Source organism: Melopsittacus undulatus, chromosome 6 (genome assembly GCF_012275295.1).
Source record: "Melopsittacus undulatus isolate bMelUnd1 chromosome 6, bMelUnd1.mat.Z, whole genome shotgun sequence".
In the NCBI taxonomy this organism is placed as follows: domain Eukaryota; kingdom Metazoa; phylum Chordata; class Aves; order Psittaciformes; family Psittaculidae; genus Melopsittacus; species Melopsittacus undulatus.
The window spans coordinates 60,887,754-60,915,460 of NC_047532.1; the positions used below are offsets into that span (position 1 = coordinate 60,887,754).

General features: G+C 37.6%; 1 protein-coding gene across 2 annotated transcripts; it reads left to right on the forward strand.

The window, feature by feature from the left end:
• Window positions 1–547: 547 nt before the first annotated feature.
• EEIG2 (EEIG family member 2) lies at window positions 548–27,559 on the forward strand. 2 transcript variants are annotated; one of them, XM_005148081.3, is made up of 11 exons: window positions 548–823; window positions 15,029–15,149; window positions 15,808–15,837; window positions 16,327–16,443; window positions 17,701–17,747; window positions 21,443–21,549; window positions 22,500–22,595; window positions 23,147–23,327; window positions 23,412–23,539; window positions 23,928–23,997; window positions 25,038–27,559. In XM_005148081.3, the coding sequence occupies exons 1-11, from the start codon at window positions 594–596 to the stop codon at window positions 25,078–25,080; spliced, it is 1,170 nt and encodes a 389-aa protein (XP_005148138.2). In that variant the 5' UTR covers window positions 548–593; the 3' UTR covers window positions 25,081–27,559. The 2 variants fall into 2 exon arrangements, with proteins under 2 accessions (XP_005148138.2, XP_030903926.2); XM_031048066.2 differs by having other exon boundaries at window positions 25,043–27,559.
• The last annotated feature ends 148 nt before the right edge of the window (window positions 27,560–27,707 follow it).

A 27,707-nucleotide genomic window follows, 5' to 3' on the forward strand; every position in this document is an offset into this window, starting at 1 on the left:
ATCAAAAGTGGAGCCTGTACTATACACTGAACTGTTGGGAAGGACCCCGATAAGGAATCTAGTGTCAGAGTTGAAATTTCGACGTCTGAACGACGTTTAGTTTTGTCCTTTTTAGTTTAGTCCTTTAAAACCACTCATCAGACAGACGTAACGTTAGCCAGACGGTGGGTTTCGGCTGGAGGGGCGGCCCTAACAGGATCTCCAGGCGGCGGAGTTGCTGCTGGACCGGGTTGCACAAGCTCGGCGGCCACGTTCCTCCCGCGGCCGCGCTGCGCTGCGCGGGACAGCGGCACGCCAGGCTCCCGTTAGTGAACAGCGCGGCAGGGGCCCGCTCCTCTCCTCCGCCTAGTGAAGCGCCGGTGTTTAACGCCTTCCGCAGCAACGGCTCAGCCGTGCCCGCGGGTGTCGCCTGCCGGCCGCGCCCCGGCGGCAGCCGTTGCCGGCCGCGGGCGGGCGGAGCGGAGGCGGGCGGGTTTGAAAGGGAGGCGCCCGCTGCCATGTAAGCGCCGGCCGGGAGCGCCGCGGCGGTGGTAGCTGAGCTGGGCGGCCGCCGCTCGGCCCAGACCCGCCGTGCCGCCGCGCTCGCTCCGGGCATGGGAGCGGAGAGGGGCGGAGGGGAGCTCCCGCGAGGCGCCGAGCGGGCCTGGGGGCGGCCCCCGGTCAGTCCCCGGCCCATGGCCTTCATCATGATGAAGAAGAAGAAGTTCAAGTTCCGCGTGGAGCTAGAGCTGGACGAGCTCTCCTCCGTGCCCTTCGTCAACGGCATCCTCTTCTGCAAGGTGCGGCTGCTGGACGGCGGGAGCTTCAGCGGGGAGTCCTCCCGGTAGGTGCCTTCGGGGATCGCGAGTCCTGAGGCTGCCGTGCGCCCGCTCCCCTCGACCGCGTCCCGCCCGGCTCCCGCGGTGCAGCGGGCGGAGGTTCGGGGCCGGGACGGGGCGGCCGAGTCGGCGGCTGTCCCGGGACTTCGGGTGGCCCTGGTCCACAGCCGAGACCAGCGCCGGCGTTGGCGGGCGTGCTGCTCGCCGTTCCTCTTGGGAAGAGAAGCAGGCACGAACGCTCAAAGCTCCTGTGCCTTTGCACAGGGCGGGCGGATTGACTGCCTCCTCGTCCCTTCCACGTTCCCGACAGGAGAGTAGCTGTGGGAGCACTTGGAGGCTCCTTGTTTGCGGGGCTGCTCACTGCCTGTAATCATAACAGGGGATATGAATCCATAAGTGCGTGAAGGCTATCCTGGACAAATCGGCCTCTAGTGCCCGGAGCTATAAGGACTGCGATTGCATGGGTGACAGGAGGGTGAGGACACCTTTCTTGCCACCAAGCCTGAAGTCAGAGCTGCCGCCTTTGAATGCGAATCGTGCCACCTGAATGCTTTATTCTGTTGGGCACTGGCTCACTGTGATTTGTTCTGTGGATGTTCACATGGATAGTTAACAGTTCTATGGAAGAGTCCTCTCTTATTTCCCATATGCATTTAGGTCATATGTGTCACTGACTTTGTTCGTGCTTAATTCTGCAGTAGAAATGCAGCAGTAGACAGTGGTCTTTTATTCTTTTTCTTTCTTTTCTTTCTCATCTTTTGTACCTTGGCAATAGAGCCGTCACCTTCTGTGATAGTGGCTTCTCCACCCGATGTGTAAACAGACTGCAAATGAGTTGGTTCCAGGTACCAGGCAGAGGCAGAACCTTGTCAGTAGGAAGGGTGTGCTGTGGCTTCAAGTCTGGGGAGGATGAGAGAGCCTTCCCATTACACTTGTTCATATTGTGTGGGTTATTGTATTACTTTAATGTTATTACGAAAAGGATTTACTGAAAAGTGTCTCCTGGAATTCTGGGAGCAGACAGAAATCAGTAATGTGCCATTACTGTACTAATGCAGCCCTTCCTGCCTTGAAGTAATTTTCACAGCCTGACATACATCTTCTGGACAGTATCTCTATTTTAAAGGAGCTGATCTCGGAAGAGCAAATGTTTTTGATGCATTATTGTGATCTTAAACTGTTTTGCATGCCTACTTCTGATTCTAAAATTAAAAGCTTGAAAGCATACATGCAGATCTTTATGAATGTGAACAAGTTATTAGGTTAAATATGCATGATGGGAGGTAGTATGTGTATGTAGAAAGTGTCAGTGGAAGTGTGAGGATGCAACAAATGGTATTGAAGTATTGTGTTGGAGTCAAAGAAACTTTGAAATTCTTCCATTTTCTTTTTCTGAAGGTAGGGCTTAAAAATAAGAATGGCAGCGAAATATATGCTGGTAAATCATATGTGAGTGTACCTGCTCCATCCCTGCTGGCTTGAAAAGTGTTGAGGTATGCTCATAGGAAGGTAAAAAAATTCTTCTGCAGTGCCAATTTAGGGAGTGTCTTTGCTCTTGGTTTAAGGATTAACAGATGGATTTTCACAATGGTGATTCAGCAAAGGTCTGAATAAATAAAGAAATTAAGTTAACATCAGAGTGGCAGCATTTCAGAACTTGTCAGTTGCAAACTTTTTTTAATGAGCATCATCTTCTAGTTGCATGCATATTATTAGTTCCACTGTGAGTTGGCAGTCATATCCTTAAAGTAGTGATCTTTATGGTGCTATAGAAGAAGTCTGATGGACTCCATTGTTTTTCAGAAGGTAATATACAAACACTTTTCCGCTATATTATGCAATATTTGAAAACTGACTTGGTTTTCTTAATAGCTTTTCATTTTGTTACTGAGTGTAACAAACCTACAATTCTTTAGGGAGAAAATATTGAGAATTAAGCTGTCAAGTTGGTACTGCTACAGACCAATACCCTGCTGCCTCTTGCCTTATAAAAATAAGCGTGTCATGGAACAGCCTATAAACCAGCCTGACATTATTTAGCATTTTCTTGCTGAAGCTTACTCATTGAGAAAGAAATGTCATAAAAACACAGGTGGGCAGCATTGAAACAAAGGCCTATATAAAGTGAGTTGTGATGAAAACAGATTCAAGCCTTTTGAGCCCTGCGTGGATCATGCTGTATGAATGATTAAAGCCCTGATCCTGCAAGCAATGTGATACCTATATCATCCCTCTGAACACTGAAGTAGGATGAAGACGGATAAAAATTCAGGCATGAAAAATACTGAGAAGCCTTTTTGTTTTCACTTCCCAGGTCTTTACTGAGAAAAAGATATATAAGAAATACGAAGGCACGGTCCATATCAGTGAAGACTTGTTGTCACAGTCCAGCTTGGCTGACACAGATGTGTGCCTGAAGTGCACAGAAATTCTGTGGCCAGATAAAAGCAACTTGCATACTGCAGTATGTAGTGAGCTGGTTTGTGTATAAACAGCAACAAAGTTAATTGTTTACATATCGCTCTGTGGATTTTTGTGTTTGTATGTAGGCATTTAGAATTCCAATTTGAAAACTTCTATTCCAAACAACGCTGTGCAAATTTGTGAATGTTTACTGTTGGAAAAGAGTATTCTGTAATATAACGCTGAATGCTTAATTACCTGAGAAAATAGTCAACATTTTAAAGTTATCTGGTACCATCAAATAATATTTTGATTAAAAGACATTGAACAGCCAAGTAGTACCAGTGTTTATACTGGGGGCGGGAGGGGGTGGGGGGTGGGTATTTGGCTGCATGTGCAAGAACAGGATTCTGGAGTTCTAGGGAGAATAAATGGGTTATACACTTTGACTCTGCAACATGGGGAACCTTGAAGGGAGTTGTGGGAAGAGGTAGATTTTTTTCAGTAGTTTTAGTAAACTGACAGCCATACTGTATCATTCCTGCCCTCTCCTTTTTGAATTTGCTTTCTAATAGATCTTCAGAATCTTTTCAATAATATTGTCAGATTTTATAACAAAGGGTGGACTATCAGCAGACTGTGAAGGTATGCAAAGCCATGCTTAACTAACCTCATTTTCATTTACAAAACTTTTAGCTTAAGCCTGGCTTCCAATGTGGAAAGGCTTCTTTCTACATGTTATCTTTCCCTGGGCCAATGGTAATAGATACTTCTCTTTGAAAATGGATACATTAATACAGGATGCTTGTGCAGATTTCAGGATGCTGTGTATCTGTACACTGCCTGGTCAAAAAATATTGTGCCCATAATGTCTATTGTACCATGAAAGGATGGAAGATTATTCCAGGGCAGAAATTTCAACTATGAATATCTATATTTTAAAATACTAAATACTAAGCATATTTATTCAAGGTCAGTGTAATGCAGATATAAATATATCAAAAATGTCTGTTCTTTGCAACTGCCCTCATTTTAATAGGCTGAAGAAATAACTGATGGGCCCCTGGGGTAGATAACTACTCATAGACTGAGTTGTTGCTCAACCAGAAGCAGAAGAACAGATGGGATATGAGGAAATCAAAGAAGTTATGGCAAGTAAAGGTTCTTATTTCTTGAGGGTGCACTTTCAACACTGTGCTGTGTAGATTTAGACTACAGGAGCTGTAAGTCTGGTAATCACATTTTTAGCTTTGTTTTCACCTGCATCCCATTCAAGGAAAGGTCTCCTTGGTTGGTGTGTTCTTAGGACTGCACTCATCAGTTTGGTCATATTCCCCTGTCTTTCAGACATGATTTCTGACACTCCAGACAGCTGATGTCTGTCTCTTCATTCTTTTACAAAACAACATTCAAAACTCAGAAGCTGATTATGACTGATACCTACGTGACAGATAGAAATTAGGGGTGGCTGAGATGTATAAATTTGTCATCAAAACATGTTATTCTCCAACAGACTCTAGACTCTTAAGAGACAGTCTCTGAGACTTGCATTACTTGCATGAATATATTCTTGTTTCTAACAGATACAGGATAGAATAATTGTATTCTGTAGAAACTGATTTCTTATCTTCCAGATAAGAGCTTCTTCCAGAAAAGTACTTCTTATTTCTAATGATCCTTAGCTACATCCTTCTCAACTGCCTAAGAATACATCTGGTTTTTGTGACTCCAGCAAGTACATCTTCTGTCTCACTGGACTCTTCAAACTGCTTTTAAATCATTGTTTTCCCTGTTGTATTTGAAAGGGAATCTTTCTCCTCATAATAATACAGCTTAAACAGCTTTCTGTTTTTAAACAAAAGTAGTTAGAAAAACCTACCTCTCACATGCAATTACTGTTCCTATCACTCTCATCTTCCTGCATGGTGTATGAATCCTGCTGATAGTCTTCAGAGTTGGTAATGGATAATGTTACTTCTAATGACCTTTTTCAGCTGTAACCAGATTTGCAGTTGGTTAAACAGAAACAAAATAAGTTTTCAAGTGCTGTGAGGAAAATCAGCGGTGGGATAATAATCCTGGCTTGCAATTTTGTACCTGTTCTTTTCCCAAATGTCCATTTATTGTTTTCTCAGTTGTGGAGACTGATGGTTGAGCAGCTTCCAGGCCCAGTCCTTCTCTGTAGAATAGAAGAGGTAAAAAGGGGAAGTCCTCTACAAAAATTATGACTTTTTTTTTTTAAATGTAGTTTCTTTGTACCTCTTCAACATTTCACTAATAATTACAATAAAATGCATTTAGTCAACAAATTTAGAGAATATGCTTGAGAAAGTTAACATGATACACAAGAATTGGTGTGGATGTTCTGGACAGTGCTGAAGGGGGAGAAGCTAAGGCTGAAATATTAATGGGAGAGTTCGTGTATAAAAATAGAATAGTAACAGTGTGGAAATAAAAGAGACAAAGGAATTAGATCAGAGGAAAAAAATCAAAGAATTAATCAAATGAGTAAAGAAAATAAAATTAGATCTGAGGAGGGTCATCTTTGACCTACAGTAGGAAATGAGAAAATGTTTGCATAGACTGTATTTTGCATGAGATGTAACTGGTTATTGCAGATATTTTCAGGGCTCATTCTCGTGAGGCTTTTGCTACTGTAAGTACTGGTAAGAGATACAGCATCAGCAAGCTTTTCAGGAAAAAGTTCCTGATAAGAAGTGCATACATCTGTTAAAGAGGAAGGGGTACATGGAGAAAGCTTTAATGCTTCATATATCTGGCTTGTGCAGGAGAATAGGCACAGCTTTGGCTTACAAGAGCTGGTAGTGATGCTGTTGCCCTCGCCCCCAGCACGGTACATGGAGCACAGTACTTTGCTGTCATAAATTTGCCATGTGCAAGCTCCAGAGCACCTGATTGCCTTCATATTTCACGGAACAATCTAGTGTGGAGGGAACTGCTTGAAACCATGTAGTCCAACTTGCTGCTCAAAGCAAGACTAACTTCAGTTAGATCAGGAAGTTTAGACCTCTGCACTGTCAACTTCAGAAAATTTGTAAGAATGGGAATTCCAGTCTTGGTAGACAACCTGTTGTTCTGTTCCACAATTTTTATTGTGAACATTTCCCCCCCCTTATTTTATTGGAATTTCTCTTGTTATTACCTCTTTTCCTTTCTCTGTTCCCCACTAAGAAATGTCTGGCTCCATTTTCTCTCTAGCTCAATAGAGGTGGCTGAAGATAGCAATCAGATTTCCCTTCACCTCTTCTGCAAATTGTAAAAATCCCATGCTCCCTACTTCTGCATCAGGTACTTCACCCCTCTCGTCACTCACTCCAGGCCCTCATCACACCCCTTAGGGCTTGCTTTAGTTTATCAGTGTCTTCTCCTATAAAGAGTGCCACAAAATTGGATACAGTGTTGCAGATACAGCCTCACAAATGTCCAACAGAGGAAAACAATCACTTCCTTTCAACTGCTGGCTACAGTCTTACTAATGCTGTTTGCCCTTCACAGTCCTAATTCCAGCATTTGCTGGAACTACCAGTTTTTCATAAGCAAAAGTATTTCAAAGCAGCTCTATTTCCATGTGATGATCAGTTTATACATATAAGAAATAGCTGATATGAAACGTTAAGGATTTACCCTGTTTATTATGAGTAAAAACATGTGAAATAGAAAATGATTGCTCTGTTAGTTTTGTATGTACTAGCAGCAAATTCACTGGGGAGTTGTGCACTGTAAACAAGTGGAGCTCTTCCAGCAGAGCCAGCTGTTTGCTGGTTTGCTTAGTGCTGAAATTTGTTTAACACTGAAGCTCTGTTTGTAAATGACTGGTTTTGTTATGGGGTTTTTTGGGATTTTTTGTAATGCTTAGGAAAAATGTTTTTGTTGGAATCCATCTTCTTATATGCCTCAAACATGAAGGAAACACATTATTAAAGGAAAAGTAAACTGTATTTCTTCCTGAATATAAGAAATAAATTGAAGCTTTGTATGTTTATTACTACAGTGTATATTTTGGAGATCATGCTCTGAGGTCTAACTTTAAGAGTTCCATCTTTCTGTATGAAGACTAAATTTAGCATTCTGGTTATCACATAACTTAAAGTATAGCTTGGTATTTGGAAAGTTATACTATTTTTTTTTTCTCCTTTGAAACTTCATGCTCATATGATGAAGTTAGAATTGGTACATGCAGGGGCAGCATGTACAGGGGCAGCATGCTACATGTATTAAGCTCTGTGTATTAGATGCATAGAATTCATTTGAATAAAACTGGTACTGGTGTTGATATTAAATCTTTTTATTTGCTTTAAAATACCTGTGTTGATTTCATATTTTTCTGTATTTGTTTTTACTTCAAATTAAACTAAAATTCTTACTGCTAATTGATAATGGGAAGTGACAGATCTTTATTGGGTGATCTTGTTTATAGTTTTGCTTGCAAATACAGTACAGATATTAAAAGAAAAGACATAAGTATGGCTATAAACCAAACAAGAGGACTACATTTCTGAGGTTCTTAGTGGTTTACGAATACCAAGCTACTTGGCAGATCCTGGGAGACCGAATAATAGTGTGGTGTTTTGCTTGGAAGTGGATCGATAAGACAGCCACTTAGTTGCTCTGGGAGCTTCTTGCATGAATCCCTGCATCTTTCCGTCAACTACAACACTGTAGAGATTTTAAATGGAAGTAGATTTTGGGGTGCGAGAGGGTATTCTTCTCTTGCATGCCAAACTGGTATGTTCCCGAGTATAAATGAGAACTCTATACCTTCCTAATGTTAAAGACAGATAGCCTAGAAGAGGTCAAATCTTACCATAAAGTACCTGAACCACTGAGGGCATTGCGAAACTGGGAGATTATAGGCTAATGCCTTAACTCATGTCTCTGCAGGGCAGGATAATGAAACTGGCATTCTTTGTTAGGTGCCCTGGTATTCTGCAGGAGAAAGATGTTTGTGTGTGTGTATATAAAATATATACATGAATGGGATATTGTTCCTATTTTCAAAGACTATATCCTACATGAAAAATAACTCTTACTCCAATCCACAAAACACTGTATTTGTATCAGAAGGACAGAGCTCACTTAAGTTGATGATGGGAAGCTGTTAGGTTAGGTGATAAAAATTCATATGCACACTCACAAATGAGCGTAGGAAACAAAGGCAGGGGAAGGTGGAGCAGCTAAAATAATACCCTGCCCCAATTATTCCCAGGCCTGTCACAGAGCCATCAGCCCAACACAGGCCCATCTACACAAGCCCAGGGACACAGAGGCAGGTGGGGAGCTGAAATTGTCTGAATGTGACAAGGGGACACCCTGTCCAGGCCCTTTCCAGGAATGTCCCAGGAGACCCTCAGCCCCATTGTCCAGGCAGGAAGCCCATCACATTGTGCTAACTCTAAAGCACCTTTTAGGCTGAGGGGAATTGCTGCATAGCACTATGAGACACATAGGGGGATGCAAGGGAAGAGGCTTATTATGGGATATTTGAGGGAGGAACTAAAGGTGGAGAAAAGGATGAATTTAGGTGATCTGAGGAAAAGGTGTGGGGAAGATAACAAAGGGGATAAAAGGACCAGCTAGATATAAATAGTTTGCTGACTGGTATATCAGTCTGACCATGCACTGTTTCTGATGAGTTCAGTCTATTATATCCTCATACTTAACTACATTCTAACTCTTTCCTGGGTGAAGGACAGTCTTTTGTGTGTACGTGGGTCTGAGTGTCAGCAACTGAAGACTGTGCATTAAAGGGCCCAGGTGCCTGTGGTGCCAGCATCAGGAAAGACCTGAGTGAGAGGACTTACGTGCTAGCTTTAAAAGTGGGACTGTGAGTCTCAGTTGCTGTTGCGCCAGCATCTGGCCTGGGATCATGGGCAAGCAACTGGAGAGACCACAGAAGTGAAGCTACATGCCAGCCCCTGGGATGGGACAAGGAGTCAGAGACTTGTGTGCCTGCAGTGACAGCATCTGGACCAAGTGCAGGTGTGCAAGTGTGTAAATGCTTTCAGGGATCTAGCTGGACTAGCTCTTGAGCCTTATACATATATATATATATATACAGGTCTTGCTAGCAGACCTCTGTCCTGTTCAGCCGGAGGGGAGTGGGATGAGGCTGTTATTATTGGCTGTTTCTGTGAGTGTTCTGCATGCTTGTGATCTGTTTGGCCAGCTCTGTACATGTGATGTGTGTAGGGGCTTACTTAAATCATTAGTCTTGCTACTGGTTGAATCCGGGGAGTGGAGCTGCAGCAGCCTCACTTCTCTCAGGCTGTCTCATCAACATGACATATTTTCCCCTAAAAGAAGCAAGCAAAACTTAGGCAATACTGTAAAAGCTCAGAGATAACTCCTGTAAAGGTGTTTTATTCACTGTACTTTGGACTCTAAGAACCTGACCTCAACAGTTTTTAGAAGGCCAAAGCAACCCTCCCATCAATTTACCAGCTTAAAAAAAATAATAATTATAACAATAACATTCCCATTTACCTCATGGAGCTATTTTTTCAAGGTATTTATAGTGAGTAGGTAACTCAGGTTCTGTCCAAAAGCTGCAAGATGTCTAAGCAAACACCCCTTTCCATAACATAAGGAAACATACCGACCATGTTGATTCCAGTAGTTTCATATGACAGTGGTCTGATATAAAGGCTGAATAGCATCTTAAAACTGAAAACAAATGCTCCCAATATTATGTTTCTCCAGTGACCAATGACTCTAAAATAATTGCACCAGAAAAAATAAACCATTTAACATAATCATCCTAATATGGTTACATGTAGTAACTGGCTGTCTAGAATAATTCAGATAAAAACTTGATTACATGATTTTGTAATTAATGAAACACAGTATTTTGGAAAATGCCAACAATGGCTTCTTAATTTCTAAGCCTCTGCTACCAAAGCTTTTCCATTTGGCAAAAAGGGATTTTTCCCATGACACTTAAAGTCCTTAAAATGATTTATTTTTGCATTTGTAACTATTTGCTGAAACAAGCCATTATTCATATCCTTTATCCATGTGGAAATGAACAAATGATCTGCTCTTCATAAACACCTTCCAAAAAAAAAAAAAGAGCCAGGTGATGACCTGTTAGGAAATTAGGATGAGGAACTGACTGGATTAGGATTTGTTGTTTCTTTTGTATTGGTTTTCTTGCTGATTTTTCTCTTTGGTGGATCAGAAATAAAAAAAAATGAAGACTTTTATTCATCATTCTAAATGGCAATTGCATGCTGTACCTAAAACATACAGAAAAAGGCTTGGCCACAGCTGAAATCTTGCATTTGAAATTTAGTCAATGTAAAATTGTCCCTCTAAAGGAAAAACAATTTGTTAAACTGATGTTAACTTATACTATACTTTGGAATAATTTTATCTTGAAATATCTGTCTGTTCAATTTATTACTGGTTAGATATTACTGGCAGCACTGGTTAAATTACACCAAAGCACTAGAGTGTGTTTGAATGCATCTTGGTAACTAAGATATATTTTGATTCATAAACCAACTGTTTTTGCTTTGCATGTGGTAAAGTGACTGTGAGGTTCGTAGGAAACTGACTCATAACGGAAAGCTTTCTCCAGCATGCCCTGTAGCAAAGGCACAGTTGCCAAGAAGTTATCTGGGTTCATTTCCATAGCAACCAATCAATATAACTGTTTATTTTCGAAAGGGTTTTCACTTGAACTAAGAATCTTATAAACTTCAGTATTACTGTTGAAAGTTAAATGTTCTGATTATTTGACCTTTTCTTCAGCACAAGGGGAATAACTTGCTGGTGCTTTTCTTTACACAAAGATTACATTCATTAAAATACATCAATTTTTCTTTATATAATGGAATTAGAACTGTTTGTTGGAGTGGGGGCAGACGCTTGAGGTTTTTTTTTTTGCAGATCATGTACAAATATTTCAAATATCTTGTTTTTTGAAACAGTGTGCCAGTGTTAAACTTTTTTTGACATTCTTATGGGGAGGAAGGGGTATTCATGGTTTTACTTGGTTTTATTTTTGCAAGAATTAAAGCATCAGTTTCTATAACTGAAGCCTTTTTCTTTTAACTCTTACCTTATTGTTTGTAAAACTTAAAATCCTGATCATCCTATTTAATGTTTGTTAAATTATTTGCCTGAATAAGGCCTAACCTGTGACATGAGTGGATTGACTCTTCCAAAAATGCAGTGGTTTTGTGCTATTTGCCTTACTTGAACAATGTTATACATACAGTAGTATTGGTATGCTGAAATCAAAATCTTTAAAAGTTTTAAGGACATATTTCTCAAGCAGATGTTACTTACATTTATCTTGTATTTACAAGTCAAAATACATTTAATGTTCACTAAAACATGTTTTACTATAATGTTAGTGGTCTAGAATACAACATAACTCTACAATGTAAAGCTGTTTTTTACAGCAAAACTATAGTTTGCTGTAGAAGTAGAAAACTGTTCTGAGAAGCAGAAACTGTAATACTGAGAGTTACACAAGGATTTTGGCACATTATTTTGACCCTATGAGTTTACAGAAACTTTTTTTTTTTGGTAGGAAAAAATATTATCACTTAGTAACTGGAAATGTTACAGATGTAAAAACACTAAAAGAATTCAGCACAATGATGAACAGGAGAAAATGTGATTCTGTTACTGGTAGTCCCATTGGTAACTTGGGTGATAAGGGGAGGGTAGTAAGGGCAATGACAACTGTCCTACTTGTATGATGAATAGATGATACAAGAAGGGATTTTCTGACCTTTATGGAAGTGAACACTTTTGGTTTTGTAGCATTGTTTCACAGCATTTTAATGAATAGCAGAAAATCTACACTGCTTTTAGTTTCCAAAAGGACAGTCAAGGCTAATTGTTTTGCAGATACTATTGGATGCACAGTGATATACAAATGCAGGCTACCTATGGATTCATGGCCATAGCTGGTATGCCTGGGAGACAGAATGAAAGGGAAGGCTGTCAAAGGATTAAGAATTGTTGCTTTTTGAAACTTAAAAAAGGTTTGTATAATTGCATGTATTTCAGTATTGATATTTCTGGTAAGGTTTAATTTCAGCAATTCTTTAAACTCCAGCAGGACAGCCACTACAACAATCCCTTTGTTTAGGCAACAGCATTTTTAATTATCCTGTAAATGTAGAGGTTTTTTAATTATGTGTTAAAACATAAATTCTTACTCTGTGCTGAAACTAGATACAAAACCTGATCTGGGATTTTTTTCTGTCTATGTGTTTGGGGGTTTTGGGGAAGAATATTACCAGTGTACCAAAATCTGATGCGTTCAGTGATAGAAAACCTTGACCAACCGTATAATTTAGTTAATCTGCATGAAAGTTCACCTTGTTGTTCAGTCTTTTTAGCTCTACAAGCTCCTGAAAGTTAAGGTGACTAGCAGCAGGGTTGAGGCGATGAACAAGTGCATTGTCTTTCACTATCCGTGCAGCCTGCTGCATCTGGTGCTCAAGAGAAGACATTTGGTATTGTTTCATGAGGTTCTAGCATTCTCAGTCTATCCTGATAGAACTGCTGACAGAAAAGTCAGAGTACTTCTTGATGACTTAAGATAGTGACATAAATTTCCCTTCTCTATCTGAAGAAAAAAAATGGCTAGTCAGGTCATGCAAAAGGTTTTCCTCTTTTTTTTCTGCTTGTGGTAAAACTGCTTTTGATGTAGTGGAGTTTCTGTGACAGAAGAGGGCATTCTATTTTGTTCTTGTTGGATTTTCTGATTTGGTTTGGTTTGGTTTTAGGTTAAATTATTACTTAGGGAAAAAAGAGCTTAAACTTAATTCTGAAGATTTCATTTCTAAGTTACTTTGAGTAAGCCTGGACCACTGTCATCTGCAGAAAAAACAGAGTGCTCTCAGGAGTTGTGTTATCTTTAATTACAGTATATGACACTTGCAAATATGCAGACCCTGGATACTCCTGCACTTGGGATAGCTGTGTTCTGCTTGAGAGTGGGTATCTACTTGACTATTTTCTTCACCTGAGAGTTGAGCAACTACCACATAAGAGTTACAATAATTATACTTAGGCCTTTTAAGCGTAACAAATGTTAACAGTTATGAAATATCCCTTTAATCTCCTTAAGGTTGTATTTTATGTGATAACTTCTTGACTGAGCCTATTTCCAGTACAGGAACTATGTAACTATTTGTAATTTGCTTTTTTTGAATTCTAGGTCTACTTTGGATTTAAATAACTCATACACTGGCAGTTTGGGATTTGATTTTTTTTTTTTTTTCCCAAAGCACAGGAAAGTTTACAACATAAAACACAGCAGATAAAAGGTAGCTCATAGTGTACAGAGACTGTTCCTTTCAGTCACATGCTGGAATATGACTCAGTGTTGTGTCATCAGAATCTGTTACTCTGTTGTGGTCATTAAACTGACTCATTGTAGACAGGCTAGTTTATTCTTACCTTAGGAAGTCACAGTGCCTGTGAGCAGTGTAGCTGGCATTCTCACTAGCACAATTTGGAGCTTCTGTGTGAGCCTTGCAATTCATCATTTCTCCATACATGTGGTAAACTCAGACTCCTGGTCATGTGGAGAATCCTGCCTCTGTTGAAGATGTCAAACTGGCTCTTTAATAATAAGATGCTCTAAGAAGTTAATACAAAACACAGGAATGTATCTACTAGAAAAAAATGGCAGAAAAAGGACAAATATTGCCCTAATATGTGAAGACTGTACTTGAATGACTACAGTGGTAGAAGAAATTACCACAGTTTCTCTACAGTTCCGAGTTTAGAAATGTGGGACTAGACAAGAGCTTCTGATCACTGAGGGAGGTCCCTCAGAATCACAGTCCTTATTTCTCCTGTTATTGACAAACTGGCCAACCTTGTCTTTAAACACTGAAAAATTTTTTGCTCCTACTTCACTTATTGAAAGGGTGTTCTAGAAACTTGCTCTGTGGTGTAGACCTTGTAATTTTCAGTTTTAAATGGGAGTTTGGTTATGCCTTATTTTGGTCCTAACCACTTTGTATGACACTAATGTTACTTGGTCTCTAAAGTGTTGGAATCACTAGTGTATTTTTATTATATATAATTTATTCTCATAAGGTACAGGAGTTTTCTAGTTGTCTTCCCTGTACCCATTCATTTTGGAGTTTGTTCTTGCTCAACCAAGAATAACGTGTTCCATTTGAGCCTCATAAAATAATATCAATGTGGCTGAAAGCATCTTCCATTTTGCCTTTTCTCAGTTGCATCATACTATCATGTTGTAATCCTGTGATAAAAAAATATGTTCAGATATTAGTTGTATTATATTGCTCTCAAACAGCAAGGTCCCAGTATGTACCTGAAATTCCAGTTTGCCCCAAGTGCATTAATTTCTATCTGGTTACAGTACATCATTTCCTTTGTACTTTTCCAGGCCTCTGGTTCTGCTTATATCTCTTTGTCTCTGTTGATAAGACACTTGTCAAATACAGTATCTTGAGTACTTTCCTAAGCTCGGCTTGGAAGACAGTGCTTAGGTGCTAATGTTCAAGAAAACTTTACTTACTTGAAGCAAACTGGAGAAATTATGATCCCATTCATTTGCAAAAGCACTGGCTATTGAATTTTTCTGTAGGTCTTCTACTGTGGTCAAGGTTTGAAATAATTATTAGTCTTGCTACACAAAGAGAAGAATGAAGGATGATGATTCAGACCATGAACTGATTTTGCATGACATGACTACAACCAATGTTTGTTCTTGAGCTGTCCTATTGCATTTTATGGTCCTGACTGTATGTGCAAGAAATATGAAACATGTTCTCTTTTTGCAGAGAAGTAGTACAGGCAAACTGTGTCCGCTGGAAGAAGAAGTTCTTATTTATGTGTAAAATCAGTGCCAGTGCCACAACAGGGATTTTGGATACTTGCATTTGCAGGGTGTCTGTACGGAAAGTAAGTAGCCTTTTTTCCCTTCTCTCCTTTCTTCCTGCTTTTTCTTCACTTGTTTTAATTTTTAAATGTCTGATAAACTTCATAAAGTAAATGTTAGCTGCAACCATGTCTGGTATTCTTCTAGTAGAAATTCCATAGTAATCTTATGAATTACCATAGTTAGACTAATTAATTGCATTTCTCTTTCTTATGGAAAGAAACACTCTGGCAGGATAGCAAAGTAATCACTCATCAGTCTTTATAAAGTTAGCCCTTAATAGATACTTCTAAGAAGGGTGAAGAAGTATCTATCCTAAATTTACTTAGGATATCCTGAGGATACTTCAGCAGTAAACTTAGAAGTCTTGATCTATGCTAAGAATTTTTTATGCAGCATGTCCTACTTTTGGGGATAGACTTTGTAAGAGCCAAATACTGGTTGGCATCAGGCACTCAACCTTCTGCCTCTCTGCAAGTTTCCTGCTGGCCTGCACAGAGAAAATTATTAGCACTAAGTTCTAAATGAGAGCAGCACAGCCTAGCAAATGTGTGTTGAGCTATTTCAGAATGAAGATCAGTATTTGTTTTTCTAAAAAAAAAAAAAAAAAGAAAACCCAAAACAAATAAAAAACCCAGTCAGTATCTTTAATAGCTTAATGGCATTTCTCTTTTTTTCTAGGAGTTAAAAGGAGGAAAGGCATATGCAAAGGTAAATTGAGATGTATCTAATTTTGCCTATTAATTACCTTTTCTTTCTTGTAATTTTATGTCCTTTTAAAGTAATTCCAGAATACTACTCTAATAACCCATGATATCATTATGTGCATTACAGTGACACAGTGGTGTTGAAACACTTGATCAGTGTGTTTAATAAATAAATAATAGTATTATACCACCAGAATGCTTTTTTTCCTTTCAATTTAGTATGTTAAAAGAGTTGATAAAAGTAATCCCTTCTGCATCTGTTTACTTTTAAAAATACAGAAAACCCTCCTTGTTCTTTTTCTTTCTTGAGACTGAAAATAGAATTATGCAGAATTTGACACTCTCAAAGAGCCAAGGCTTTTTGCCTTGGGCCACTCCCATTAAAGGGTATCCTCCTTTTCATATCTGAGAGAAACTGCTGTTGGTGGTACTCAATGCTGTGCATGTAACAAGTAATATGCTTACGACTAATTTTGTCATTTTCTTTTAACAGCTGGGATTTGCAGACCTAAACCTTGCAGAGTTTGCTGGATCGGGAAATACCACTCGTCGATGTTTACTGGAAGGTTATGATACCAAAAATACAAGACAGGATAACTCCATTCTCAAAGTAATTTGTTTTCTTTATGATACTTAAACTAATAAAGCAGAGAACAAGTATTATTAAACACAATGAAATTTAAAGCATATTTGGTGAACCTCTTTCTAGAAGGAATGTTATTTAAAATAAAAACATCAGTGTTGTTTAGAGAGAATCTTTAAAATCCATGCAGTCAAAACAGAATTTGTCCTTTTCTTTGTAAAGGAGTTGGATAGCTGTAAAAGAAAAGCTTTTAAACGGTATTCATATTCTAACAGGAACTGAACAAAGGAATAGGAAAGTATGATGAAAAAGTTAATACATTCATATATATGTGTAGTGATTATATCTTTAAGACTAGACAACTTCCTGTGCAGCTTTATAAGAGTGAATCTCCTAATTGGCTTATTTATATATAAGCCAGCTTCAACACCTCAATGACTCCTGGAACTTCCCCTTTTCTGTTTTATAGTAATTAAAGTAATAATTAGGGAGCACTGTTGCAAGAAACCCACCCTGCCGTTCTCTCCCATTAATCCAAGGAGTTAAAAAAATGGAGTAAGCTGCATAAACCTGAAAATCATTTCATACAGAATGATACAAGTGAATAAAAAAAAAAAGTGAATAAAAAAAATTTTCCAAGACACTAGGATTAATTTCTGACACTATTGAGCACACTGTTTAAGCCTGCACTTCATGATTTCTTAAAGACAGTCTTAGACTTTAAAAAGAAAATTTTTTAATTGATGGCTTTGACCCAGCTCACAAGTCTTCTCAATGAATTGTTGTCCTACAGCATTATTTACCCTTTTGTGGTTTTGTTTACTTCTGATGTTAGCACAACCAGTTCTTGTATGCTAGCTGTTTGCTAAACACTCTCAGCGAAGAACATACTTCATCACCCACTATTTTAAACAATATTCTGTTTGCTTGTTAATCTTTTAGCTTTCCTGTCTCTTTATTTTTTCCCTTAAAGCCATTTTAAACCTAATTAATTAAAGCCATCTTAACTATTAGTGATTCTAAGAGTCTTCTTCATCTATCTTTTGCAGAATCTTGTACATGTAACTATGTTACTTTAAATGCCATTTTGTGTTGTTTGCATGTATACTAGGAAAAAAACACTATCTTTTTTACATATGCGTGTTTACTTGCATATGTGAAGATGCCATTTTGTTTTACTTAAATGTAAGATTTGTGGCAACTGTAAGGCAGTGACATGACCATATATCACAGACCAACTCCATTTTTCTTCTTACAGTGGTTTTTTGTTTTCTTCTTGTGTAGGTTTTGATCAATATGCAGCTAATGTCTGGAGACCCATGCTTTAAAACGTAAGTTTATAAAAAAATCTGTGTGGGATAGTGTTTTGGTCATACATTCCATGTTCAGAATTACACTTCTGAGTTGCATTTATAAATCTTTCCAATCTGACAACAATATTAACAAAAAAAAAAGTTAGAAACAAATGGGGTGGTAGCTGAATAATGGCTAACATAGTAAAAATAACAGTAGAAGTCTCATAATCCTCCTTGCTGCTGAATACTTAGCATATTTTCTAGCCTGGAAACCTGTAAATAAATAAATAAATGATGAAAACAAAAACCATATAGGAACCTGTTCCTTCTGTGAGGTTATATAATTATACTTAGTATGGGGTGATTTGATTAATACTTGTGTTTGGAAAATGTGTTTTTATACCTTTTATTCACAAGTCTTGAGTGATTTTAAAAGATCCATAAACAAAAATCAAACCAAAACAACAACTAAAAATAACCAAATCCAAAACCAGAAGTGTGATACGACTTAGTACAAGAGAAAGCCCTTACAGATATTTCTGTTAGCAAAGACATTATGCAACTTAGTAAAAGATGCAAGAGGTAACATCTGAGGGGAGAAGTAGCTAGGAAAATACAGAGCAATGTATTCAGGATCCTTTGGCCTCATTGTCCTTAATCTATAGTTAATGAAATGAAATAGTTTTGCAAGAACATGTTAGCTTCCATATCTAACCACAGAACAGATAAACTGTGCATGCTAAGGAAAAACCCAATCATGAGTAAGATGAAATTGTTGCTTTCTTTCTAGATTAATGGGCCATTTTGTTATGGGACACCTAAGCTGAGTGGGTAGCTACACTGAAACAGTGCACGTGGCTATTACTAACCATGACTATCCTGATCAGTAGGAAGTGAAGAGCTCCCATGTCCTTTGTATTATGAGAGATACTGAAAGCCACTAATTCTAAGGATTTTGTCAACACCACGTTTAAACCAACTTAGTTGTATTTTATTTGTCACAAGATATTTACAGAGGGGTTGATTAAATAATTCCTTCAAAATAAATCTGATTCTAGTTTAACTCAAATTTTTTCTACAGTTCCATTCATTGACCACACTGTTATACTGAGACTAGTAGAAGACAGAATCAAAATTCTTACCATAACATGTGATTAAGCTGTGGAACTCCTTGCTACTCCACGCTGTGAATACTAAAAGCTCAAGAAAGAATTAAGACAAATTCCTGAATGAAAAATTATTGTGGGCTATTCAGCATAAAACATCATATGAGGCTCAAGCACTTACAGATGAGGAAACACTGGAAGAATATTCAGGAGACAGGTTACTACCTGTGTCATGTTCTCTCAACATCTGTTGTTTGCTGCCGATAGAAAAAGAACACAAGGCTAGACAGACCTTTAGTCTGAGACAACAAGCTTGTTCTCATGTTGGCCCTTTCAAAAACAATCTAAAGCAGAATTCCAAGTATTACATATAGCTTAAAAAGAAAAAATGAGCTTAAGTAAAATAATCTGGGGAAAAAAAACGCTAGCTTCACTCCTGTTACGTCACTCTCAACTTTTTGTACAGGTTCACAACCTTCCTTTTTACTTTCAGACCTTACCTTCATCTAAGGTATCTCCCATTGTAAAGATATATCGCTTGCTTACAAACTGCTACACTCAAAAGCTTTTACCTCAGTTTGGATTATGTTTTTTATTCAAAATATTACCATAAACTGAATTTAAATTCATCTTCTATCAGATTAATATAAGAAATCAATGTCCCTTTTAATAATCCAATGAATAGGGACAATAGTCTCATGCACACTTAATCTGTAGCAGCGAACATATACTCAAGTCTTTAAGTTAAAAAGATAGCAATTAAAGTAAAATGAGGCTGCAGCTCCAAGAAAAGCAGCAAGAAAAGCACCAGACTCTTTACTCAGTCTCAGGTACAAGTATGAATTAGCTCATGATATGTAGGTTTTAGCTAGTTTGAGGTAGATTCTGGTGTAGTTAGGACAATCAAGAACTCAAGTAGCAACTCCAGACCTTGTGTATTATTGCTGTAGCTGTGTCCTTACCATTGTTTCTGAGGAAATCTGAGAATGCTGCTTGCATCAGTCTAGCTCAGATGATTCACCACAGGAACTCTTCAGTGTCCACTTGCACCACTAAAGACCCTTTCTGCTCTCCTAACCTTCAAAAAGGACAGAATGCTGGAAAAGCTCATCTTGTGCTCTATTGAATAAATAGTAAGACAGTATTATCTGAATTTGATTGGGCAAAGCTTTTATTTAGCCCCTCTTGATTTACTTTTGAGTCAGAGCTATTAACAAATACATCATTGGTACTGATAAACAATTTCACAGAGGCATCTAACTAATCATTAACCCTGCATACTAATAAACAATGTGTTCCTGTTCTTGCTGGCTGATACTGAAGGAGTTCAAATTAGTACCTAATAGTTTTCTAGCTCCCCAGGAAAAAATCTCTAACTGAAATTATTCAGGCATTTTCTTCCAAACTGATGATATAACCATTTCCTGGAACATAAACTTTCAGCACAAACAGAAGAAAAAAAAATACCTAATCCAGATGCCCTTCGCAGAAGAAAGAAAATAAACCTTAAAGCAATTACACAATTGAAATCAGCTACATATTTTATGAGGCAGCTTAGGAGGCTTTGTGTTTGATCTGGGGTGACATCCCTGCAAGCATTCAGTTCTCGCTTTCCTAAGACAGGAATATAAGTCAGGTAAGCATTGTATTTCTAGAAGCACTTTTTCTCTCTTTTCTTAAGGAGGGATATGCTACTGTACACAAAGACAGTGACTAAGTTATTGAATATGTCAAATCTAAAAATGTTAACAAAAATCCATTTATATGCAGACCAACAGTCTGTTCCCAAAGTCAAAAATAACAAAGCATTAAAAAATTGTAGGTAGGTAACACCTACATTGAAATGTATTTTAGTTGTACTTGCTTGCTAGAGATTATTTTGACTTTGCTGTTTTCTAATTAGATTCTTTTGCACTAGCAAAACATAAACTTAAGAGATCTAGTAATTTAAAAATATCCCTTTAGGTCTTGGTATAAACTGAAACAAGCATTTAAGCATTACACAAAACTTTAAAAACACTGAACCAAATTTAAATTATGTTGTACATGATGCTTTTATTTTGCAGGAGGTAGAACACAGAGTGGAATACAGGGAGATGGTAACACAGGCCCCACTGCTAGGAGAGGAAGGGTTACAGCCCAGAATCTCCTCACATCTTGTAATAGAGATAAAACAAAGAACATCACAGTGTACAAGTTAAGCAGGCCAACTGTTGTCGCATGGTGTTTTGGTTTTTAAACTTACCATCTTGTCATGTATTCCATGAAGTACTGCATTGTATATAATCTTAGCACGTAAATTAGCCTAATTCAGGGACTTAAAAAAAATTATTAAGAATGTGAAAACAAACACATATCACTCCATTAACCATCAAAAAAGGAAAAGCCTTTCCAAGGAACCTGAAGGGCTGACAGCTGAGCAGACTGATTTTATTTCTATATTTTCCCTTTTTTATCTTTTTAACAGGGGGCTAGGTACCATATTTTCAGAAAAAAAAAGTCACAAGCATATTAACTTGAAGCATAGTATGAATTATGCCAACCTACCTGAAAAGAAAAATCTGTGATCAATTTGAAGGAATTACAGCAGAAGTACAACGAATCTTAACCACCTTTTTCTTTCAGGCCTCCTTCCACAGGAATGTCTATAGCAATTGCTGGAGAATCAGAATCTCTTCATGAAGACAGGAAAGGTGGAGAAAACTTAAAAGTAGTACATCTGGGCATAGCAGGTATAAAATAATGTTCTTAATTTCTCAGTTCTTTTATGTTGGCTTCATAGCTTCAAGGAGATGTAGAAAATCTTAAAGGGATGCTGACAGCTGGCCCACAAAGGGACCTTCTTTGGTTATTTTTTGAGACACACTCTCCTAGATGACATCAGTGGAATCTCTCTTTTTTACTTTTGTAACAGTTTATTTAATGGAAAGATCAGAAATTGGACTGATAGTTTACCTTATTTTTAACATTTTAAATCTTTCATGTTCTGTGTGACACATTTCTTGATTGCTTTGGAATTGTATTTTGAGTGAGCATTTGGCCCTTGATTTGCAACTTACGAATCATCAGGATATGTGTAACTTAGAGTGGTAAATTTTGATTGGTAAAAGTTCTAAGTATTGTTAAAGACTGAAGCAGTTACTCTGAAATTCAGACTATTATAAAAAAAAATACCATTAAACCACTTTATTACAAGTTGGAATTTGGTAGGGGTTTTGTGGTTTTTGTAGGATGTTTCATTTTCTGTGTTTTTTTACAAGCTTTAGATTCTTACAAAGCTCATTAGTTTCCACCATACACAGCTTAAGTTGTATTAACCACAGTTACTTTTTCAGCCAGAAAACATCTACCATACCATTCTAGTATAATAACAAGAAAAGCATGGTAATCTCTTTAATGTCGACAGCAGACAAATCTAGAACAACATTTCATGTAAATATTTCTAATCCAGTGTTACTGTTTTACTTGGATAGAAACATGATACTTCTATATTTTTCTTAAGGAATGTGTATTTGTTAACATCTATGGTATCTTTGCAGCACTTGACTCTTCAAAGGGTTTGTAGAAGATCCTAATCCCTCTGGGAAATCGGGCATTTGAGTCTAATCACGATTACAGACAAAGTAATAACAAAGCTGGCTGTAGCAACAGTATAACAGCATCTGACTTGCACATGTTGCAGATATCTCATCAAAGAGTGCCTCAGTTCCAGATGAACTTGGTGCATGTGGACATTCCAGAACATCAAGCTATGCAAGTCAGCAGTCAAAACTGTCAGGTAGTTGTTAACAGTTTTGTTGTGAGTTTTGGGGTTTATTTACTTTCATTGTTCTAGACTGTAGCAAAGTACACTTTATGAGTTTGAAAAAAAAGTTTGAAGTTGAAAGGTTTCCCTAGGCATTTCAGGTGTGTGGAGAGTAACATTTTTTCCTCTTAAAAGCACAATGAATTGTCTGTTCAGAGGTGAGACAGCTTTTTCCCTTAGCTCTGACCAATTAATGATACATCTAAATGATATTTTTATCTCTTCCATGTGTAAAAACAAGTAACATAGAAATGAAGACTTAGCTGTAAAAGCTGAAGTGGAAATAATGACACCAAGTAATTATATTTGTTAGGAAGCAGGAGTTAGAACAAAAGGAAATAGCATGTGCTAGAATACAAAACACAAAGTGAATTGCCTAGCTGATGTATGCACATGCATTCCAAGGCTTTTGAAGTGTCTTTGCAAGAATGAACAAATTCAGCTTTCAGGATGGTAAAATGTAAGTTAATGACCTTGGCTCTCAAGAACATGCCTGACCTAGCTCTCCTGCACTTTCCCAACAGGATACAGCACATGTCACTCTAGATCATCCAGTCTATCTGAACTCTCTCACAGGAGAAACACCTCAGAGGGTAGTACCTCAACAGGAATTGGAAGTATTCTGGAGCCATGTGAAGAGTCTGAGCCACAAGTAACTAATACCGATACATCTGTTAAAGATGCACCATCAGAAAAAGTCTGCAGGTACACCTGACAGCCTTACCTAGCAGAAGTAAAAAACAATTTACTGTATCACTTCTAAGAGCCTAAATATATTTATTTTTGCAGACATCCTGTAAAGCAAGACTCTGTGGAGTCACAGCTGAAGAGGGTCGATGCTACCAGAGTTGATGCTGATGATATAGTTGAAAAAATACTCCAGAGTCAAGACTTCAGTTTAGATTCAAGTGCAGAAGGTATGTAAATAAATAAGGAAGCTTAGGGGTTTTCCCTAAGCACATTACAGGCCACTCTCTTTGTAGTCCCTGTTGCTTGTAGTCATAAAGACAGTGCACACGAATCACTAGATTTTCTCCTTTATCCTGTCTCCCGGAAGTTGAAAGACAGTTGCATGACTCAGGTAACTTTGGCAGAGAATTACATTAAGCCTGGAAAGAAAAAAGCAGGGGCAAATCTACCTGTAAAGGTAGTTCCTCCAACATACACCATGTGAAGTTTAGTTCTTAATTACTTAAAATATTTGCATCTCAGTGTATCAGTAACAAAACTGGTAGATTTAAAATTACGTAGTTTCACTAGGGCAACATTAAAGGAGGCTAACATGTTAATTCCCTTGCATTTTAGAAGAAGGTTTAAGATTATTTGTGGGCCCTGGTGGAAGCACTTCTTTTGGAAGCCATCATCTACCTAACAGGTATGTAGCATAAATAGGCAGTACATAAATAATACACAACAGAAATGCATCTTATACAGCAGTTGTTCTGTATAAACATAATTAATCCTTGTATCTTTCTATTCTGTATCATTTAAAAGCACCAAAAGAACTAGATTTCCAGGCTTTAAAACAAAGCACATAGGTTAGTTCCAAAACAGAAGTGATGTGCCAGCATTAGAATTATAACTTCCAGAAGTTCTGAAGAGTTTCAGTTCCAAAGTTTTCAGAACTGAGCAGTGTTTCAATATGGACACAGGAAACAGGCACCAGTTTGAAATCTTAGCTCTACAGACTTACTAGATCACTCTCTGGAGCTGGAAGAAAATCTGAAGTGTTTTCTTACACATATGCCTTTACAATATCCAACTTTTATGTCTTCCTGATTACAAGCCTGATTTACTTCACTTTAATTCTGCTCACAACTCCTTCTGTTTCTCTATACCACACTATTCCTGCTTCAAGGACTTGCTCATCTTCCAGCTACTGGTAGCCTTAAACTCTCTTTTATAATCCGCTTCAGGTTATTTTCTTGTAGTTGTTTTAGGAGAGACGCTTTTTCCTGTATCTTATCATAGAACCATCACTGTTGTTTTAAATACATTTATCTGTTTATGTGTAAATATATATATAAAGACAATTATCAGCATATGATATGATTGGGGTCAGAGCATAATGTTTAAGGAATTAAAGAGAGGTCCAAAATGTAATGCTTAAGGAACAAAAGAGGTCCAACAACAGCTTCTTCTCAGTAACATTATTTATAATTGATTTTGACTGCACTATAACACAAAACACTTTAATGTACTAAACTGTAGGTTACTCAGTGGCATGCTAATTCCATGTATTTTCCACCCTTCACATGTAGCTGTTGTGGTACTAGCTGCTCAGTTGGATTTGTTTTTGGAGGGGAGGTGGCTATTTTGGGTTTTTTAAACAGTGAATTTGCTGGTGTGCAATACTTGCTGTTTAGCTTCCAATTAAATTGCAACTGAATTAACTTTTCCCAAACATTCTTTCAGAGTAGGATCTGGAGCATATGAGCAGGTGGTGATAAAACGCTAGACCACAATGACAAACAAGAGGAAAACTCGGAGCTCTGGCATTGGTATTTGGTTTTGTTTGCTCTGTTGCAAAAGTTGTCAAAGCCAAGATGAACTCAATGTGGTCTTCTCTTGAAAGGCAATGGAATGTCTCTTGCTCATGGAGCTTCATCTTCTGTGGTATGAAGGCAATGTATAGCTATGTATACCTTGTGCAAGTACTTGGACTGTTTTTGTAAGCTCCACTTGACGTTAGTGGAATTGCTTGCTCTTTAAGTTGTGCAAAACATTTTTGGAAGCATGATTAAATGAGTCAGATTTCATTATTTCATACAGGAGATCATTTGTGGTGATGTATGTTTTCGTAGCTTCTTTTCTAAAGAAGATTCTTAAAGTTGATCTTAAATGAACCTGAAAAAATAACTCAATTTGATCCTACCTGCCATTTTAGTCTTACAGAATCTAATTACTTCTATCAAGTAACATTAAGTCAAAGTTCAGGCCTCCACAAAATAGCACAGCTATGTTTTAACATAACAAAAACCTTCTCTTAAAAATACTGATCATAAGTTCATTATAAGGTTGAACTGTAGAGGTGAACTTCACATGCATTTAAAAGGAAAAAAAAACAAACCCCAAAACATAATAGATCTAAACCAGCCAGTGACCAGCTCTGTTAAGTGTAAATGAAGTTTAAAGGCTTTTAATGCATGAAACATGACATCTGTTTTCATGCAAGTGACAAAAGAAGCGGGATTGCACATTAAAATACTAAGGCACAGTAGTGTATTATCAAGAAAGCTGGCTTGATTAAGTCTGGAGTTCAAAGGCTGCTTCCACAGAAACTCACTTAAATAATGCATGAACCTTGAGATTCAATGGGATAGTACTGTTTACAAACCTAGTCAATAGTTTACTACCACTTAGAACTTTTTATTGTAGCTTAATCCTTCACAGTTAGTGCTTTGCTTATGCTTTGAATGTGCCTTGCGGGACTGGGGAGGTATAGGGAAATTAAACTATTTACAAAGCAATTTTAGCTTTAAAACTAGGTAAACATCTATACTATTATCAATATAACTTATTAAAAGAAGCACTTTACTGTAGACATACTCTGCACTCTGAAAAAGTCTTACTGTGCAACAAATTTGTTGGACATTTCTTCCTTCACTATCTGTCCACTGTTACTTTAAAGTCAATGTACTGTATTTAAATTTGCACAAATACTGATTTGCCTGACAGGCAAGATGAAAGCTCCCTTAAAATTTTCAATAAGAAGTATGAAAGACTCCATTTTGAAAGGGATCTAGTTTAGGCTTGGCACTACTGTACTTAATTGTAAACTGCAAATTGTTTATTGGTAAGGCTTGAATAAAAATACAAATAGCGTGGCCATTTCTGAAAGTCCTGAATGTTTCAAAATCTGCTCTTTGACAATCTTTTATTGAAGTATAAGTAGGCCATATTTAATAGATTATATTAGGAAAAGCAGGCTTTGTTTTCCATAAATCCACAGAAGAATTCTTACACTAATTTTTGTTTGGGGGGGGGGTTAAGTAAATTTCAGTTTTTAAAGCCTGAGTACTGTTACCGAATATAATTAATATAAGCTATTTCTCAAATATGGTACTCAAATACTTTTATTTCCTACTGTTAAATATAAGGGGGGTAGGAACTAGATGATCTTAAGGTCCTTTCCAACCCTAACTATTCTATGATTCTATGATAATATCTTTAGAGTGTTTTAATGGCAAAAGAATTAATACAAAGGTTATATTTTAGCTGCTCTTAATAGAAGTGTGGTGTTATCCATTTCTGTCCTCCACAGGAATTTGAAACAGAAACTATGTAACTGCTAGTATACTATATATCTCCCAGAAAATGATAGTTTCTTTTCTTGTTACATAACTAATTTGTACCAAAAGAATCCTACTGCAAGCCAAAAGATGTGTGATACTTCAATAAATTAGTTGCTTTCAGTACTCTTGAACACTGCTACACTTGTTGGTAAACTTATTAAAACTAGTAGTAGCTTAGATGGTAGCTTACTTAAGTTTACTAGGAAAAATAGGCATAGTTTGAAGAAAGCAGATTTTTAAAAAACATTGTATAGCCAGTTATGCAATTCTTAAGGGAATTTCCATAGCCTAGATTTGTATTCTGTGTTAAAAGACGCAGCTAACTGCCATACATTGGATATTTTGTTTACTGGAAACAATTATTTTCTTGCCTGAGCAGACCTTTTAAATATAAGTTTACATGGAAATCAAGCTTTTACTAAAACTGTATCTTAGTAATTTATTGTTCTGACTTACAGCTACAACTCTTTATATGAAGTGACTAATTGTGCATATTTTAAGTGGAATATAACCTTCATTTTTAGATGTAGGATTTTTTTTTTTTTTTGTAAACAGGGTTATAAGAATACTGGAGACTCACTTAGGAAACTGGTCAGGAGGTATTGGTGGTCTTTTTTTCTTTACTGTATTTAAATACAAATCTCTCAGACATTCAATAAACTCATGTCTTCAGCTTGGAATCTGTTTCTTTCTTCTGTCCTTTTTTAATGAAAAACTTACGAACTTAACTGGAAGCTAGTGCCTATCTCAGCTTCCCTACAGCTTTCAACTTTGAAGATTATTAAACTTC